Raw genomic sequence first — 20,623 nt, forward strand, 5'->3', positions numbered from 1 at the left:
CTTACTTTCACCCCTAGTCACATTTAATTTACAGATAACGTAAGATTAATGCAAAGTATCACGTACCTTTCAAGTAGGTAAGACGCGCGAACGATGTTCAAAAACTGAAAGCGACGTTAACTTCTTGGATACGTCTAATCGTAATCTTCCATTGCGGGCAAATTCAGTTTATTTATAAAGCGCCAAATTACAACAATTGTCATCCCAAGGCACTTAAATAATATAGTCCAATTCAAGCCAATTGGAATTCAATTCATTGTAATCGTAATCCAATTCATTCATATAGAGCCAATTCAAAAAATAATATCCTAGCTAAGGAAACCAACCGATTGCACCGAAACTTGTCTTCAGTCCAATCTCCCGTCCTGAGCCTGAGGGACTGTGGAAAGGAACGACTCCCTTTAACAGGAAGAAACCTCTGGCAGAACCAGAACCAGGAAGAAACCTCTGGCAGAACCAGAACCAGGAAGAAACCTCTGGCAGAACCATACTCAGGAAGAAACCTCTGGCAGAACCAGAACCAGGAAGAAACCTCTGGCAGAACCAGACTCAGGAAGAAACCTCTGGCAGAACCAGAACCAGGAAGAAACCTCTGGCAGAACCAGAACCAGGAAGAAACCTCTGGCAGAACCAGACTCAGGAAGGGTGGCCATCCGCCTCGACCAGCTGGGGTTTGAGAACACGGAAAAGAGGGAAAAGAGGGGGGAAAAACACCATAACACCATTCAAAGGATACCTGTTGGAACAGGGAAACACAAGTTAATAACCACAATAATGTCACATGTACATAAAATCAATTTTGAAATTAAACAGGGGGAAAAAGAGAGCAAAGTGAGGAAAGGTGTGACAGATGAGGTCCCCCAGCAGTCTAAGCCTATAGCAGCTTAACTATGGGATGTATCAGGATCACCTGAGCCATCCCTAACTATAAGCTTTATCAAAAAGGAAAGTTTTAAGCCTAATCTTAAAAGTGGAAAGGGTGTCTGCTTCCCAGACATTTACTGGCAGCTTATTCCACAAGAGAGGGGCCTGATAACTGAAGGCTCTGCCTCCCATTCTACTTTTAGAAACTCTGGGAACAACAAGTAAACCTGCAGTTTGGGAGCAAAGTGCTCTGTTAGGAAAATATCTTACAATGAGATCTTTAAGATATGATGGAGTTCGGTCATCAAGAGCTTTATATGTGAGGAGAAGAATCTTAAATTCTATTCTGAATTTAACAGGGAGCCAATGAAGAGAAGCTAAAACTGGAGAAACATGATCTCTCCTGTTAGTTCTCATCAGAACTCTGGCTGCAGCATTTTGGATCAGCTGGAGGCTTTTCAGAGAATATGTGGGACAGCCCAATAATAAGGAATTATTGATAAAGAATCTCATGAAATCATCACTGCTGAGAGTTAAAGGAATACATGGCTCAACAGAGCTCGGACTCTTTGTCAGCCTGGCAACAGTGCTGAAAAGAAACCTGGGATTATTCTTATTCTCTTCTATCAATAATGAATAATAAGCAGTTCTAGCTTCACAAAGGGCTTTCTTATACGATATTAAACTATCTTTCCAGACTAATTGAGACTCTTCTAAATTAGAGGAATGCCACAGTCTCTCCAGCTTTCTTGCAGTCTGCTTTAAAGCAGCTGTGAATTATACCAAGGAGCCAACCTCTTCTGACTGATTACCTTCCTTTTCAGAGGGGCAACATTGTCCAGTGTTGTACGCATTGAAGCTAAAGTGCTGTCAACAAGAGAGTCAAGTTCTAGAGTCAAGTACTGTTGTGGATACTTCCGTTGTGTTGTGGATTTGTTTCGCTGTGTCTTGTTTTTTTTGTTGTGCTGTGGCTTTTGTGTTTGTTCTGAGTCGTCTCGGCCACCGTAATTCCACCATCGTGGGACGACACATGAAAAGAGTTTGGATTGTCTTAGGCGTGGTGTAGGAGCTGCTAGACGACAATCCTGGGACGAACAGAGGGACCGAGTTGTGACAGAAGCCTTTGCAAGAGCATTCAAGTAGGTGGGAGGAGTTCCATTAAGCACTTTGTAGGTTAATATCAGCGACTTGAATTTGATGCGGGCGGCTAAGGGCAGCCAGAGGAGTTCAATGAACAGAGGGGGGGCGAGTTCTTTTAGGCTGATCGAAGACCAGACGCGCCGCCGTGTTCTGGACCATCTGCAGAGGTTTCACAGCACAGGCTGGAGACCAGTTAGGAGAGCATTGCAGGAGTCAAGGCGGAAGATGACCATGGCCTGCACCAGGAGCTGGGGGGCATGTTGGGTTAGGTATGGTCTGATCTTTCTTATGTTTAGTAATGCAAAGCGGCACGAACGAGCAACCGAGGTAACATGATCTTTGAAGGTTAGTTGGTCATCAATCATGACACCCAAGTTAGATAGGGATTCAGTTTGGATGCAGAAGCTGTGGTGTATGGTTGGTTTGGCTGGGACAACAAGCAGTTCAGTTTTTGGGAGGTTAAGTTGGAGGTGATGGGCTTTCATCCATGTTCATATGTCAGAAAGGCAGAACTAACGTAATTTGTTGACAGATCATGTCATTGCGATACAGAAAGAAAAAGAAAGGAAACAGCACTGCATAGCACAAAGTAAAAAAAGCAAAAGTAGAATGATGTATGAACATAGGATAATCTCCTGAGGGAAAACTGTAAATGCAGTACTGTATGAATTACAGTGCAGTCTTCCTACACCTCCAGATGTTCCTGTCTGTTGGGCCACAGATTTTCATCCACATCACAACAAATATCTTCTCTTGCGATGCAGCATGGAAATAACCTGTTTGTTTGTCTTATTCAGCATCTGCAGGCATCTGCTGTGATGTTATCACACGCTGCAGCCAGAAGGGTCATCTGTGTATGTACTGGCGATCATATACTTTTCATCTCCATGCTGAGAAAAATTGCTCAATGGGGTTAAGGAATGTGGAGTAGGGTAAGAGAAACTCCATCAGCATCCTGTTGTGGGTCGCAAACCATTGCCTGATGATGTTGGAGCAATGGAAACTGACATTGTCCCAAACTATCACGTACTTTGGCAAGTCATCTCCAATCTGACCCCTCTCTTGTTCAGGGATGAGAGTGTGTCTAAAAAGGTGACGCTCTGTATTGTATGGCCAAATAAAGTTTTGCAGTGGTTCACATACACTATATCCAGAAGACACAAAATGAGTTTTACGAATTACATGCATTTTCATTTTGGCCAAGATACAGTTACATCAAACATGTTGCATCTTCTTTTCTACAGCCTTAGCAAATAAAGTAATACTGAACGCATACTGAACTATATATAACTCTATGATATTGTACTGTTTACTGTGAGGTACAGTTACTGCATGCTCATACATGTTTTACATGTACATCCTGGTAGCACATCTCTTGGGAACAGTGTACAGCTGCTTCATATTCATTTGGTGTCTTTTCAGCACCCTCTCAATGGTTGAGATGCTGACTGTTTTGATGTTTTCAAAAGATGTTGCTGTCCTCTGTAATGGCACTCTTTATCTCCCTTGAACATAGTGTGGTGTATAAGGGATGGTCGCCTTCAAACAGCCGATGTGTAGATGGTACAGGAAGAACTTTGCTGACACAGACTTGGTCGAACACCGAGGTAGTTTATTGGTCACCAGGGGCCTCGTGTACAAAGACTTGCGTGGATTTCCTACTGAAACATGGCGTACGCTCAAACCAAAATGCCCTCCAACGTACAAAAATATCCGGATGTATCAATGTGTGCGCACGCATGAATCCAAGCACATTTCTTTTTTACATCCCAATCAAAGTGGAACTGAGCGCACATGTCGGAGTACCCGACTCCTCCCTGCCCACGCCCCTACTTAAATATGCAAATCATATTTAAATGAGCCCTGCACCTGCGATTCCTCTCTCTGCACGATCAGAAAAGATAGAAAAAAACCACTGAGTAAGATGGGGGGAAAAAAGAAAAACTTCACCGAAACCGAGATGGAATTGCTACTTTCCGAAGTGGAGGCGCGCAAAAATGTGCTCTTTCGCACGCTATCATCTGGAATAAGCAGCAAACGTAAGAGGAGTGGGTGGGGGAGTGAATGCGCAAGGGAACAAATGCGCAAGGCTGTGAATGCGGTGGGGTCGGAGAAGAAGTGGTCCGACATCAAGGTCGATGTGAATGTGTGATGTGTAGACTGGCTGCTCACCGTCGAAGTGTGGTTAAAACAGGCAGTGGGGCGGGAGGAGAGGGGCCCACCCTGTTTGAACAGCAAGTCGGCGCGATTATGGGTGACACTGCTCTCTCAGGGGTGGTAGGAGCACGTGTGGGTGACTCGACAACCACACGCTATCTTACGCTATGTATTTGTGCAACTCACAACAAATGTGTTCATACAGTAGCCTGCTCACAGCCCTCTAAGCTAGAGTTTCATGCGTAAATGCTGTATGATGTGGTTTCAAATCTGTTCAATTAAGGACTTTAACTCATGTTTGATTACTCAATTTATTTTATTGTTACACAGGAGAGGACACGGAGTTGCAGCCACGTGCCACGGAGCAATAGGCGGCATAAATGATCGCCTAGATCAACTTATAAATGTCCTCACAAATATAGGGGAATCAATAAATGCATTGGTGAATAAGTGAATTCTGCGTGCTTGCCTCTTTTACATGGTTGAAATCAACTGTTGCCGGGCCCGAATGGCCTCCAGGGTAGGACACACATTCATGGGACCAGCTTCTGGTTCGTCTGGTGTGGGGATATGTTGCTCTGGCAGTGGTATGGCGTGCCGATTTGCCATGTTGTGAAGGACGTCACACGCCATCACAATGCGGCACACCTTCTCAGGACTGTACAGCAGCATACCCCCAGTCCTGTCCAAGCAGCGCCACCGTCCCTTCAGCAGACCGATCGTCCTCTCAACGACTGACCGACTGTGGGAATGGACGTCATTGGTCAGTCTGAGGGTTGGTGAGAGGGGTCATCAGCCAGGTTTTAAGTGGGTAGCCACGGTCACCTGGGGTAAATTGAAAGGAAACAAAGTTAACTGGATATACAAATTAACGCATAAGTGCGCCGAGGAAAAGGTGAGGCTGACACATTTTACACTTTTCGCACGGGGTTATTAACATGAGTAATTTGCACTCTGAGATAATCGGGGGTCAAGATCTTACGCTGTAGTTTAACCAGAGTGAACAAAAAAAAAAACTGTAAGACACTAATCTTAAGCACAGACTAATGATGCTGTGAAGACGGGATAGAAATTTAGCACATGCTCAATACACGTCACAGGGAATAATATTGGGACAAGTACACGAATATACAAGAAGCCGCCCATCGCGGACAGTGCCAGCTGATGGTCTGTTCCCAACAATGCTGTTATTCAGAATGTATGCGTTGAACCAGGACACCCCCACAATGTTAGTTAAGTGCATTTTCGCATCAATTATCTGTACATTGATGGAATGGAATTGCTTCCTGTTGACATACACAAATTCATCCTGTGATGGCGCTTTTATAGCAATGTGTGTGCAGTCGTTAGCTCCGATTACATTAGGAAAACCGGCTGTCGCTGCAAATTGCGCTTTAATGTTGGCCTGTTCAGCTGCATTGTATAAGAATTTGATTTACCTGCTGAGATGCGGATAATCCCGTCCCACACGGCTGGCATGGCTCGGCTCAGGGTCGACTGGCACAGTCCCTTTGAAATGCCCGGTTGCCAGGAACCCCAACGTGGTCATCACCTGTATGGGAACAGGCAGCGCGTGGCTCCTCGCTGTGTTGCGCTCCGACGCAGCTCTGTGCATAGCTCCAGGAGGATTGCCTTCGGGAACCTAAAGCGGCTGATGAGCCACTTGTCCTCATGTGCCAACAAATCATGCCTGTCTCTAAATACACGCTCTCTCCTTATTGCACCATTTCATATGTCTTCCAACACCGCTAAAGCAGCCAATGTTTTTAATAGTATGCATTGCACCACTTTGTGCATACTTTTATATTCACTCTAACTGTAATTGGGTGTGTTAATTGTTTATCAGTGATAATTGTTCATGTGCGCTGCTTGGTACACATCCAAAACCAGTGGTTTTATGCACAGTGGTTTTGGATCTGGACCTGGTCTAATGTGGTCTTTGTATAAAATAAAAGCGGTGAAATCTCCCCTTTAGCATTTTCACAAATAGAATAAAAGTTACACATATACAATAGTTGGTGTCAGGCAAAGCTGATGTCTTACCTAAAATGTCTAAAAAGTTTTCACATCAGGGAAAAACAGTCGCACTGCACGATAAGTTTACTTCCCCGTAAGTGCCGAATCGGAGGCTGGCGAATGGAAGCCAACTTCGTCCAGGTGTGTGTGTTGGTCCTGGAGCCTGGTGGCAGCAGCCACAGCGTGGCAAAGCCCTTTGGGTGTTGCGTGCAGCAGCGGTGTGATTTTGGGACGCAGAAAACCTTCATCCAAGTCTAAGTGGCCCTCTCCGGTCTCGACCTTTGGAACTCGCCAGTACTGGCTCTGTGTGGTGCAGCCGGCTTGTCTCCCTCCTCCACCGGCTGGAGTGGCGGTCGCTCCGCATGAAGTGGTCCACTTTGGCTGATACTGGTGTAGCTGTGCCATGAACCTGAAGCGGCGGCACTGTGCCTGAGCTGCTCCGCTCCGCGCTAACTGCACAACTGTTGCACGCGCCCTGGTGAGGTATCTTCCCCATTCATTAAAGTTCATTCATTGTGGAGTCGCGCGTCATTAACGCTCGTGTATTTTCAGACACCGGCGGACCAGGCCGCCCCGCTCATCCTGCTGGGACTGCTGCTTTGTTTTGGTTCAGTTACTTTATTCTGTTTTAGTTACTTTGCTTTATTTTAGTTTAGTATTGCTTTGCACCGTTTTCTCTTGGTTCGGTTTTGTTTTTACGCGTCATTTCCTTTTCAGTCTTTGAGTTTTTGTTTAAGTGGCACCAGGTTAACTTTTGATTTAATAGATTAGGTTGGCTGGTTGCTCCCCCTACTTTCCTCCTATTAAACACACCCCTCGGTATGGTGTGGCGCACCAGGATGTGTTGATTTCCTTATAAATAGATTTGCTTTAGGACTTTAGGACTATGACTCCTCTTCCTGACAGTCACTCAGCCACTCTGAGGTCCCGGCTGCTCGGGATCTGCTCGGGACGACTAATGGAGCTAGCTACGCTAGTTGGCTCCGCACCGGCTAAAGGGGCCTGGCTCGCTATCGGGTGGTTTTCAACAGTGCAGAGCCGAGCTTCCAATTCAGATAACCTCGCCTCCAAAACTACAAAAAGACTACATTTGTTACATGTACCATTACCACTAAAGGAGGCAGAGGAGTAACTAAACATCTGACACACGGAGCAGGTGAAAGCAGGAGATGGAGGAAGAGAACTGGTAGCCATGCTAAGCTGGAGAACCCGACACACCGCTAAAAAGTGAAAAATAAAGACTAAAGATCTGTAGGAGTGAGCGTTAGAATATAACAAGTATGGGATAGAGTTAACTATGCAAGATGTGTAAATTATAGGGAGAAATAAGGTGATTATTAGTAGTTCAAGAGGAGCAAGAATATCACAGAGCACACACAAAGTAACAGGAAGTGATGCAATAAGTCTTACCGCAAAGCAAAGCCGTCAAATTCCCATCCACGCTGTCCAACAAGTACAAATTAAGAGGGACTTTCATGCCATGGCGGGACTGCCAAACATAATCGGAGCAATAGACTGCACACATATAGGCATCAAGGCTCCCGTGCCGTTGTGGAGCGCACTATTGGTGTGCTGAAGGACGGGTAGATGTCTCAGAACAGCAGGGGTCATGTATGTATTTACACTTAGCTGTATGAGCTAAGTGTAAATACTATGGCTAAGCCTGTGTTCAGACCAGTATAATTATCCTTAACTCTGATAACTAAGCAATGCTCTGGGGAGTATCCGGCGGAGATAGGACTCTGCTTTGTTTCCAGCTCTAACTTCTCTTTATTGGACCTCCATCTCTGTCAAACCTTCCACCTGTTCCTCACCCATACTGTCAGCTTACAGTCTGTTGACCTTTGACCCTTTCCAGTCACAAACAGTTGGGAACCTGTTGACCACCTCTTCAATTCAATTAAATTCAGTTTTATTTATATAGCGCCAGATTACAACAATTCAAGCCAATTGGAGTTCAATTCATTGTAATCATAATCCAATAAAATCCAATTAATTAATTTAAAAATAATCCAATTCATTCATATAGAGCCAATTCAAAAACAATATCATAGCTAAGGAAACCAACAGATTGCACCGAAACTTGTCTTCAGTCCAATCTCCCGTCCTGAGCCTGAGGGACTGTGGAAAGGAACGACTCCCTTTTAACAGGAAGAAACCTCTGGCAGAACCAGAACCAGGAAGAAACCTCTGGCAGAACCAGGTAGAAACCGCTGGCAGAACCAGAACCAGGAAGAAACCTCTGGCAGAACCAGAACCAGGAAGGGTGGCCATCCGCCTCGACCAGATGTGTAAAGAAGCCCCACTGATATTCAGGGCTCATTCATACAAAAATCTGTAATTTGTAGCAATGACAATAAATGTATTTTTTTTTTCCATTTTTATTTAATATTATTTTATTTTGGGGGGATTTAACTCCTGCCACTTTTAGGACTTTTATCCCAGCCTATCCCAGCAGTCATTGGGCAATAGGCGGGGTACACCCTGGACAGGTCGCCAGTCCATCACAGGGCCACACGGAGACAATCAACCACACACACTCACACTCACTCCTAAGGACAGTTTAGAGACACCAGTTAACCTAACATGCATGTTTTTGGATGATGGGAGGAAGCTGGAGTACCCGGAGAGTTAAAAAAACATGGCTATGGATTGTGGCTCTGTACACTTATACACTCATAACTAAGCACGGTCATCATGTAGGTCCTGTGCCATGGGTGTCGCATGTTCATGCACACACAGGTGTTTTTACAGGTGTAGCAGCTGGTTGTCTGGTTTTTCTTTCTATTTCTGTTTAGTTTCTTTGCTCTTCCTCTTTCCCTGTCCCCTGGTCCGGTTCAGCACTATTACATGTTAAATATTGTAACAAAAATAAATAAATGTGCAGTTGATAGGCATCAAGGGGAGCTTTACATTCATAAAGCGTCCCTTGGCACAGCAAATCTGTTTGGCATAAAAGGTATTCAGACTACAATTCTGCTGCCATAATGCTGAACAGGACAAGGGGAAGGGAAAAAAAAAAGCTTCAGCAGTGTTATCTTATGGGGAGCTTCAGCACATGTATAACATACTGACAGCTCTTACATGGAGACAAATAGATACATTATTCCCAGCACAAACACAGCAACAGGTTAACAGATTGTAAAATATGTCTATACAGTGTTTGATGGTGATGTTTCTGCACAGTGGTACCATCACATTCAGCCCTTAAAGCTCAGGGTGTCACGCAGTCTTAATCTACCATTTGGAAACCTGACACTACTCTTTTCACATCATATTTTCCAGAAAAGCTTTGCTTATATTCTGACCTACAGATGTGCAGTTTGCATATGATCTATATTTGGTCAAAAATCTCTAATCAACAAACACAGTACTGGAGGCCGTTTTAAAATATCTCAATGCAGGAGAATGAATGAAATGAATCAAAGCCTGACATGACACAGCAGCTGCAGAGTCACTCCTGCCTCCTGGTGGCTGTTCCTAACACACACACACCGGTGCCTGTATGTGCACATCTTTAGGAGACACCACACACACAAATGCACAAACACAGCTGTGTTGACTCTGAGCTCGGTGAATGCTGTTGTCTAAAGTCCTTGTTCCTCAGCAACCTGAGGCCCACCCAAAGGGCCTGATGAGCCGAACACAGCCTGGCTTCAGCAGCATCAACACAAGACTCACCACTGACTCCCCTGTTAACTTGAAGGGTCTATGGAGGATTGGGTGTAAAAGTGAGCTCAGGTTGCCCTATGCTTTCTTCTACATTTCATTGTTCACAATGTTTGACTTCCACGGCCCAAAGTTCAGCGCAGTCCTTGGTCAGACAGCCTTATTTTCAGGTTGATAAAGAGTTGTTCTCAGTTGTGGATAACCAAGAATTATTCAGCAGGGTAGCAGCAGGGCAACATAATTATGTGCATGGAAATGCACATCTAAATAAAATAGGTTTACATTATAGGAGAAATGACCTCAGCTTTGCTGCAAAGTAAAGAAAGTAATTTTACTTCATGCTCTTAATGACCGAGCTCCATCATATCTTAAAGATCTCATTGTAAGATATTTTCCTAACAGAGCACTTCGCTCCCAAACTGCAGGTTTACTTGTTGTTCCCAGAGTTTCTAAAAGTAGAATGGGAGGCAGAGCCTTCAGTTATCAGGCCCCTCTCTTGTGGAATAAGCTGCCAGTAAATGTCCGGGAAGCAGACACCCTTTCCACTTTTAAGATTAGGCTTAAAACTTTCTTTTTTGATAAAGCTTATAGTTAGGGATGGCTCAGGTAATCCTGAAACATCCCATAGTTAAGCTGCTATAGGCTTAGACTGCCGGGGGACCTCATCTGTCACACCTTTCCTCACTTTGCTCTCTTTTTCCCCCTGTTTAATTTCTCAAATGATATTATGTACATGTGACATTATTGTGGTTATTAACTTGTGTTTCCCTGTTCCAACAGGTATCCTTTGAATGGTGTTATGGTGTTTTTTCCCCCCTCTTTTCCCTCTTTTCTGTCTTCTCAAACCCCAGCTGGTCGAGGCGGATGGCCACCCTTCCTGAGTCTGGTTCTGCCAGAGGTTTCTTCCTGGTTCTGGTTCTGCCAGAGGTTTCTTCCTGGTTCTGGTTCTGCCAGAGGTTTCTCAGGACGGGAGATTGGACTGAAGACAAGTTTCCGTGCAATCTGTTGGTTTCCTTAGCTAGGATATTGTTTTTGAATTGGCTCCATATGAATTATTTGGATTATGATTACAATTAATTGAATTCAAATTGGCTTGAATTGTACTATATTATTTAAGTGCCTTGAGATGACAATTGTTGTAATCTGGCGCTATATAAATAAAATTTAATTGAATTGAATTGAAATTCATTATATTTCAGACAGTGTTATCATATGATGATATGCTGTAAACACATCCGTTATGTGACAGTTTCCCAATAACTTTATGAATTACAAATGTTCACTTGAAGTACATCATTATAGTGTCAAATATAATGCATTATTATGGGGGAAAATGCCCAGCTTTACATAAAATATTTAAGCAGCATTTGTGCACCCTAACCCTAACCCACCCCTCAGAGGGTTGCTGGTTCGACCACTGGCTTCCCCAATGGGGCAGTTTCTTGGGCAAAATGCTGAGCCCAACATTGCCCCAAAGAAGTTTCCCACTTGAACGCCGCTTGGGAAAAAACAGGCAGCGATTGAATAAATGCACTATAATGTGCATCTAAGATTCTGGCTTGATCACTTAGAAAATGAAAATGCTACCTGCTGTGCATTGACAGTAAGTAACTAAGTATTACTGCATTTTGGTTTTGCTACTTAACCTATGTGAATTGGTATTCTTAGAACCACTGCAAAACAGCTTCATGTGTTTTCTGAGACCATGAGGAAACTTGTCAGGTCTGCCAAACACGTAACACCCTTCCCACATGGGATGGGAGGGGCTACTGGTCAAGTTTTGGTGACACTTCATGAGCAAAGTCCTTCATTTTTTGCTCACATCTTATATTACACAGTATGTCTTATGCCTGTACACCTCCCTGTACTTCCAGCACAACCTGGAGTCCTGTAAAGAGGTTGAGAAGAAAGAACCGGTTTTGTTGCATGGTGTGGTATCATAAAGGAAATAAAATGATTAACTTTAAATTTTAGAATGAAATTAAATATTTATGAAGAGATTAAAGAGATTACATTATATCAAAATTCAAACACTATTTAGTTCTAGAACAAGCTATTGCTAACATTAAAACTCGTTTTTTAGCAAACTAAGCTAATGTTTTTAAACTTGCATAGTTTTATAAATGACGGTACAACAAACGTTAGCAACAGCTTTCGGTGCTTGAATCGTTACTGTACCAGGATTATATATCTGGAGTTATTGTGTAGAAAGGAAACACGGGGAGAGTGCTGTCCGCATTAATGGGGCTGAACAGAGGAATTTTCTTCAGGGATGTTCCCTTGACTGATGCTCCCTGAGCAGGGAGCAGGAGCTATGAAGTACGCTGTAGAATGGAATGCAATCTTTTTCTCTGGCACAATTAAGAAGATCATCTGTTTCATGCTTGTCAAATCAGAACATTGTGGACAATCGTGTTACTGCATTAAAGTCTTTTCAATTACAGGAATGATTCCAGACACCTCCTTGTTCTGAAAGAGATGCTGTGCAGGAGTTAGCTCCAGTCCATCCCAAAGAGCCAGAAGCTTCAATAATCCTCCTAGTCACTCCATGTTAGCCATGTTTCCTGCTCAAACATCCATGTATTCAGAAGCTAAAAAGCCTAAGGATTCTCTCAAGAGGTGTGTATGCCTGGACAGTAAACAGCAACAGTGCATTTATCAGGAGATATAAAGACCCTTTAAGCTGCAAAACTAAAAACTCTGGTATAATCTACTAGACACACCATTTTGTTCTGATTCTCCAGAAGAAGAAAAAAATGACTTTTTCCAGAAAATATAAATAAATGGACAGCTGGTGGTGGAATTCTGAGCATAGCCAATTTGATTGCACTGTCAAATATACAGTACGTTCATGCAGGAACCCAGAAAACCTTTTACTTCACAGTAATAAGAGGGGAGCCGGTTACTTTGTCAAAGAAACGAATATAAAATAATTCAATGTCCAAAACTTAGTAAATAAAAAAGATCAAAGTGTTGGGAGGCATGATAGTGCAGTGCTTCCTGGTTCTAACCTGGGTGACCTAAGTTCTACCTGTGTGTGTTCTAGCTTCTCTCTGCTGTACAAACACTCGAGTGTTAGGGTTAACGATCTTAGTAGGCTATAGCTGTGAGTGGCTATCTCTTCCTTATGTTCCTACCCTACACCTGCCCCAGACTGCTTTTCGAGTTCAACATAAAATAATTGTTGATCCCAAAAAATATCCCTGTGATGAAACTGGGACTGGGCGAGGTAAGTTCCTGCCTCACTGCATGCTGGGATGAAGAGGAGATAGAAAATGGATGGATGCTTCCACATTGTACTTTATGTGCAAATACAGAAAACAAATGATTGTGTTCCTGGTGGGCTCCTCCACCAGTTGGTCGCTTCAGACTTTAACATTTTTTGTCACCGTATGTAACTAACTGTACAGCAGTTGAATTTTCACCAAGTTTATTTCAGTATAAGTGTTTTTTTTTTTTAAACACCTCACACTGTTTCTCTAAGCTTTTCTTTTTTCTTGCAATGTCCAGTACAAGCAAGCAAAACATCAACAATGTCACACATGGCCAAGTCCGACATGTGTCAAATATAAAGCAACCTATTCCACATTAAGACAGGGGGTGGGGGGGCAAACAGTCACATAATAACCATAATAATGACAAAATGATCAAATGCCCTAAAGGTAAAATTCTCTTCAGACTCCACAGCCTTCTGTACAGTGTGAGTGTGTGAGTCTATGCATGCGTGTGCACTTTTGCTCTATCTAACAAACATTACATTACATAGAGACTCAAAGTGTTCTAATAAGGCAGTATGTGGCAAACAGAAACTACACAGGCTAAAAAAAACATCAGTACCAGAAAAATCTGTTTTAAGGCCAAAAAACAGAACAAAGTACCTCAAAACCAGAGCAAAAATCAAGCTTAAATCCTTATATGTCAATACAGAGGAGATTTAATGATGCAAGGAGGAATGAGATGAATACAGGAAATATGTGGGCTCTACCTGTCTAAAATGGTGTGCTGTTCTAGGTTAGTGAACTGGAATTTGAACTGAAGAACAGCTGGAATTTGTCTGAGTAAAAACATGAAGGCTGTGTGCTCCACTGTGAAAGCAGTGATTTACAAATTCACTTTAGCAAGGCGCAAAGCCAGAGAGTGCACTGAGATCACAGCTGGTGATAGTAGCATAACGAGCTGGCCTTAAAAAGTTTATGTACAAAATACATTCATGAAGACATCTTTACAAACAAAACAAAGTCAATTAAAAGCAGGACACCATCAGTTTAAAGTTCATGGCTCAAGCCTAGAGGCAAAACAGAGAACTCACTTAATGGAGTGCAGTACTGAGTCAGGGGAGGGTGGGGAGCACAGCCGGAGTTTTTTTGGTGTGTGGTGACAGAAATGAGGGTTTGGGATAGCTTGTTCATGACATTACTTTGAGCTAAAGGAATATGTAAAAAGTATGCCCCACTGAAGAAAAAAAAAAAAGAATGACCAAATTTATTACATTTGTTTGAATGAACAATAAAAATAGAAAAATAGAAAAAAAAAGTGCAGACATGGGGGGGGGGCAGTAGTACAATTCAGCTTGAAAAAAAGTTTAAAGTTTTAAGTTATTTGCCATCTCCAGTGACTGATCCTGCTTCTTTTTGTTATGTTTGGTCAGAAAGACAAAGGTACTTTTACACAAAGACAAAATGGAATCAGGCTCTCATGAATTTTAAAAAAAGAATTAAAAAAGAAGACTAAATAGTGGGTGAAAAATTTGAATTCACATCCATGATAATGTGTAACTATACTGACAGATCTTACCTTTGAAAAAAGTTTTAAACAGCCAAAAAAAAAGATAAAATAATTAACCCAACAGTCCAGCTAACTGACAGCAACTGATCACTTTTTCTTTCCTTTGTATCATTTGTTTTGTAGGTAAAGTTTCAACCTGAACAAGCAGAATAAGTTGAACTACCTGAGCCAGCTTCAACCTGAACGACCTGAACAAGCTTCGATCTGAACAAGCTTCGACCTGAAAGAGCTGAACTACCTGAACAAGCTGAAGACGCTTCTACCATTATCTTTTTTTGAGAAAAGCACTAAATTGAATTTTGATGCGACTTGATGTGATTTTGACTAAAAGCTTACTCTTGGTATTCCAAAGAACCAAATGTCAGAAATATCATCATATTTCTTCAGAGGAAGGTAATTCTAAAGATGAATCAGTTGAAGTCAGAGGAAAATCCAAAGTATAATAAGTGAAAAAGCCAGATAGAAGCTGAACTTAAGCATGATTAGATGCAGCTAAACACAGGTGAAACTTTTTGTTGAGGGGATATTTTAAGACTTGATCTCGATCTGACGGTTAGCTTGATTCTTCATCACAACCACACAATGGTCTGCCCATGCCATGTTCCACCCACAGCTGACCTCTTCAAAAGTTTCAGTACCTATTCATGAGTAGATGGGCAGTGCTGCCTAAGCCATGGCGGTGATGGTGCTGCGCTGCGCCGCTCTGACACAGTTCCCTGAGAACCCCAAACACACTAAATCTATGACTACAGCTATGGTAAAATGCTGGGGGCAATCACTTGCAGTCTTCAATGATTAAAAATACAAAGAAAAAAAAAAGGAAACATTTTACAGAATGATACGGTGCAGCATTACAAGGTGAGGACATATTAAAAGCCAGTATTTACAAATAGTTTATATCATCTTGGCAATGCTCAGAGGTTGTCTTTACCCTCAAAGCCAGGAATATTAGTCTGTAATCACGGCATGTGTCACCTCTACATACATACATACAACAGTGTGCTGGTGATAGAAAGAAAAGTGTTTCTATGACGACACCATCGGGTCAGTGATGAGTCCAATCACAGATCTGTTTGGTTGCATTGGCTGCGATCACAGCTTCAACAGTTTCCAAACTGGCAACCCTTCAACAAGACAGACAATTCAGATTCTTTGAAAAGATGAGACGTGATGCACAGTTAACTCTTCCAAACATCTGACCCGGGGCCTAAATGTTACAAATACCGCTGTAGTACACAGCGTATTATTACCAACAACTCTCACTGACCTGAACAAATGCTATGTGTACATAGTGTATACAGCATGAGACTATATATTTGTATTTTCCTATGAGTACATGTGTGTTTTATGCATTTTATTTTCCAGTTTAGATGCTTATTTTGGCTTTAAGCAATGAACCGCTCCAATGAATGTGAGTTTGCATTTCAAATAGTGTCTTTCTTTCCCTGACGTGCAGGACAAACTCAAATCCTTCACAGTTTTCCTCAGTGACCACCTCTTCCCACTTCTTTTTTTACCCATTTATATATAAATTCATGTATCTATATCTATCTATAGATATAGATACATGAATACATGTGTATCTGTAACATATATATCTGTAACATTATAAAAAATAAGTTATTGCGCATCCAAAAAAGTGCATTGTAGCTTTGAAAAATATCTCTTTTTACGCTTTTCCATTTTTCTTCATGTTTCCTGTTGATCCAGATGGATTCCCTTCCATGGATTTGAGATGGCGTTAAGTTTCCACCCTCTGCGCTCCGTCGTACTGCGCCACTGATGAGGAGTGAAGGGGACTGAGGGAGCAGAAGCAGGAACAAAAGAGGAATGCGGTGTCTTGCTACGCGATGACCATGGGAACATCATCTGAAAAACCACTGATCATGGGAGCATCTTCATCATCATCTCCTGCAGAGGGCAGAAGAAATGGCTTTAACAAAAACTCTTTTAGGAATTAAAGCCACATCTAGTTAATATTATCATGGCTTAAATTACATGCATTTTCAAGCATGTGTGCAGTAAGTTTCAAATAAGAATAATACTAATAATTACTCACAAAGTGTAACTTGTTGCTGCTACAGGCTTTTTAGTTATGTTTGCAGACTGCTGAATCATATCACACAGACCTGGGGGGGGGGGCAACTAGGAATAACTACCTGTCTCCAGTGGGTTGGGCTAATCCAAAACAGTGAAAATAAGGGGGGGGGGGGGGGGGTGTTCTCTGAAGACAGGGCTGCTCTGAAAACACCCCCATTAGCACCTTCCTCCTGATGAAATTAACCATTGAAATTAATTATTTAATTAAAAAAATGAAATAAAAATAGAATTTTGGTCAGCGAGGACTTTGCAGCTCGAGTTTGAACTCAGCAGATGACCTCCTTTAAAATGTACTTGTTGAGAAAAGTCCTTCTGCACGACTCTTTTGCAGTTCCTTGTACACTTTGGTAATAATGTCCAAGTAAAAGGTTGAATTAATTTCATTCATTCTGTGTTTTATAATCTGAAGCTCTGCTGCTCAGTAAGAATGACAGATGCAGCCCTTCATTAATGGTTACCATCAAATCAAGTGTGTGGAAGTTTTTATTGATGATTTCCAAAAAGCTGCTGACTCTATAGTTGAATGACATTCGATCCTCTGCAGAACCAACGACATTATTTGAGCTGTGCTGCTCAGGCTGTACCATGACTGGTGCTGAGGAGCTGGGCTCACCTCTGAAAGACACTTATCCCAGAAGCACAATATGCATTTCATCATGAACATCATAATAATAATACACAAACATAATTCCATTTTAGTATGAGTGAGCTACACTGAGCTAACAAGTGTCATTAGTGACACTAAATTAGCTAAACAGAAAGAAAAAAAGAAATTTCTTTCCATTTTCATTGCTTTTTTGCTTGTTTTGAGACAAAAATGATGAAAATCATAGATGATAAACCTCATAAATAGCAAAATTCTCAAGTAACAGACGGCTTATTTGACAAAGTAATGAGTAACTTATTACACTAGCACTGCTTTCTAGCACTAAGAATCCCGGTGTGCAACAGCATTTCAGCGCATGCTGCTGTGAATACAGTACGAAAACACATCTGTCACATGAGTCCGACTCCTCGTGATGCCTGTGATTCTCGCTTCCTGAGAAGCTGGTTACAAAACACAACAACGGGAACTCGTAGTCATACAGAAAACTACGGAAGCCTCCCAGAATTCAGTGACACTGTTACCACAACAACTTGAATTCAGGGGTACAAACATGATCTCCAACAGGCTTCCAAATGCTCAGGAGTGGAAAGTTTAGGAAACGTAACCCGGCACTGACCGCTGGATGAGCTGCTTATCTGCCCTCCTTACAGACACAAGCCTCCTCTCAGAGGACTCAACAATCACTTTACTTTTTACATCTATAGGATCATGATTGCACCGTTTAATCACCTTTTAAACACCTACTGACTGTGTATGAGCTCAGGATTCCCACATATTGCTGACTGACATATTCAGACTACACTAAATACATAAATGCTTTGTTCTGAGGTATTCATTAGTTTCTGGATTCCTCCAGAACTAATACATCTCTCCACCTCCATTCACTGAGCCCTCCCTGAAACCGTTTGGGGTCCCCCTGAGGACGCTGACCTCCGATTTGATCAATCAAGCATTTGACTAATTATAATATAGAGCTAAAAATCATCTAATGGTAAGTGGCTCAGTAATTGTGCATGCAATGCAAAAAACAAAAATCCATCTGTTACCCAGTTCATCCCCAGAAGAGAATATGGCGGAGCCAAGCCGAGAGTTGTAGTGGGAGTTGGCAAAGGCAGTGAAGTTGTTCTGAAGTCGGCGGTGTCTGAGGTAAAGTGCCACCAAACCACCGCACACTCCAAGTAGAAGCAGGAAGAGGACCGGAACCACCACTGCCGCTGTATCCCCTGAGTGGCTCTCTGTGTGGGAGGCATCACTGGTCCCTGAGCAGGTGGGAAAGAACATTTTCCCTTTCAGATTAACACCACAACATGATGGGCTTTCTCTGTGGGGGCTACCAAAGGCCAGCTAACCCTGTGCTACAGCTGGAGGGTGTCGGTGTCTGTTACAGTCCAATCTGAAAGGATCCCAGTCTGAACGACTGATCTCAAATGATATTATGTACATGTGACATTATTGTGGTTATTAACTTGTGTTTCCCTGTTCCAGCAGGTATCCTTTGAATGGTGTTATGGTGTTTTTCCCCCCTCTTTTCCCTCTTTTCTGTCTTCTCAAACCCCAGCTGGTCGAGGCGGATGGCCACCCTTCCTGGTTCTGGTTCTGCCAGAGGTTTCTTCCTGGTTCTGGTTCTGCCAGAGGTTTCTTCCTGGTTCTGGTTCTGCCAGAGGTTTCTTCCTGGTTCTGGTTCTGCCAGAGGTTTCTTCCTGTTAAAGGGAGTCGTTCCTTTCCACAGTCCCTCAGGCTCAGGATGGGAGATTGGACTGAAGACAAGTTTCAGTGCAATCTGTTGGTTTCCTTAGCTCGGATATTAATTTTTAATTGGCTCTATATGAATGAATTGGATTGTGATTACAATGAATTGAACTCTAATTTGGCTTGAATTGGACTTTATTACTTAAGTGCCTTGAGATGACTGTAATTGTTGTAATCTGGCGCTCTATAAATAAACTGAACTGAACTGATCGATCATCAGTACCTGTCAGCTGGTTATAGAGCAGCAGAGCAGGCTCCCCACACAGCTGGCCGCTGAGCAGGCACCGGGCCTGCACTGAGAACGTGTAGTTGTGTCCCAGCAGAAGGCTGCTGATGCGGAAGTATGTCTCTGTGGTGTCTCCCAGGTATGATGTCTGGTTAGTCACGCTGTCGAACACATGCACTTCATATCCCTGTAATAAGCACAGCAAGAGTCAGCTGGGGCCAACCAAAGCACCAATGCATGAAAATAAAAGCACAGCTACCGGTAATTCATCTGTTCAGTTCCGGACCAACAGTGGACATCTATGTCCAAACATCTGTGCAAAGCATAGAAAATCAACCGCAGATACAGTGCTGCTCAGTTGTGTCTCACCCTGCTTTCATTAAAGCCCTTCTCTCGGACTGCCAAACTTTTCCAGAACAGGAACACGTGATCTTTCTCTGTTAGAATTTTCAAGGCTTCTGGAGCTGGAAGAGGAACTGCAACAGAAGGAAATGAGATCTTCAATAACAACATTCCTTCTGCTGGGAGAACTGATGCTATTTCATGTCCGGCTTTGACAGAACAGTTACTTTAGCAGACTGACCATCTCAACCAGTCCTTATCTAACGGATCTGAGGGTTGTGTTCAGGCACACACCTGTGCTCAGCGTGAAGCTGGCCTCCTTGCTCATGTTGCGCAGGCGGACGGAGATGCTGTATCTTCCTCCGGGCTCCAGGCCTTTCAGCAGGTACTCCACAGTGTTGTTCTGGGTGGTCAGCTTGTAGTCACTCTCCACCTTCCGGATCACATCCCTCACATGGATCACATAAGTCTTAAGATACAGGAAGTAACACAAAGAGGCCCCTTGTTGACAATGAGTAGATTCAAGGGTTGTTCACTGTGAACGGGTTTTAAAAAAGTCATGTAAGTGGAGGCCAAATGGCCTGCTGCTCATCATCACAGTAGCATGAAACGGTGCCGTACCAGAGGGGTGTCGGGGGTGTCATATGGCGGCTGCCATTTCAGTGTGGCCTGGGTCTTGTCTACCCGCACACGGTGGAGGTTCCTGGGCGGCAGCCTCTCGTTGGGAATCATTTTCACCACAGTGTAGTCAGAGGGAGGACCCAGAAAGGGAGAAACAGCCCGAGCCTGAAGATACATCAAACTGATCGTGATGCCTTTTGTCAAATAACGTCACACAGCAAGAGAAATATATGAGTGGCTTCTGCTGCTAATATGACCAAACACTGATTGTATCGTCTATATCATATATCCCAAAGTGTCCCTGCAATGAAAAAGCTTCTCCTGTAACGCTGCACAGACTTCATTAC

General features: G+C 42.9%; 1 protein-coding gene across 5 annotated transcripts in view; it reads right to left on the reverse strand.

The window, feature by feature from the left end:
- Nucleotides 1-13,259: 13,259 nt before the first annotated feature.
- sorl1 (sortilin-related receptor, L(DLR class) A repeats containing) overlaps nucleotides 13,260-20,623 on the reverse strand; it is a 145,805-nt gene continuing 138,441 nt past the window's right edge. For 4 of the 5 annotated variants that reach the window (XM_072393191.1, XM_072393189.1, XM_072393188.1 and 1 more), the window contains 6 exons: nucleotides 20,277-20,441; nucleotides 19,950-20,124; nucleotides 19,683-19,789; nucleotides 19,311-19,500; nucleotides 18,385-18,597; nucleotides 13,260-16,542 (listed from right to left, as the gene is read on the reverse strand). In XM_072393191.1, the coding sequence (XP_072249292.1) occupies nucleotides 16,475-16,542; nucleotides 18,385-18,597; nucleotides 19,311-19,500; nucleotides 19,683-19,789; nucleotides 19,950-20,124; nucleotides 20,277-20,441 (918 nt within the window). In that variant the 3' untranslated portion in view covers nucleotides 13,260-16,474. The remainder of the gene's footprint in view (nucleotides 16,543-18,384; nucleotides 18,598-19,310; nucleotides 19,501-19,682; nucleotides 19,790-19,949; nucleotides 20,125-20,276; nucleotides 20,442-20,623) is intronic. The other variant, XR_011917173.1, reaches the window with a different exon arrangement.

The sequence above is a fragment of the Leuresthes tenuis genome, unplaced genomic scaffold (genome assembly GCF_036924035.1).
Source record: "Leuresthes tenuis unplaced genomic scaffold, fLeuTen1.0.hap1 SCAF_9, whole genome shotgun sequence".
Taxonomy (NCBI): Eukaryota; Metazoa; Chordata; class Actinopteri; order Atheriniformes; family Atherinopsidae; genus Leuresthes; species Leuresthes tenuis.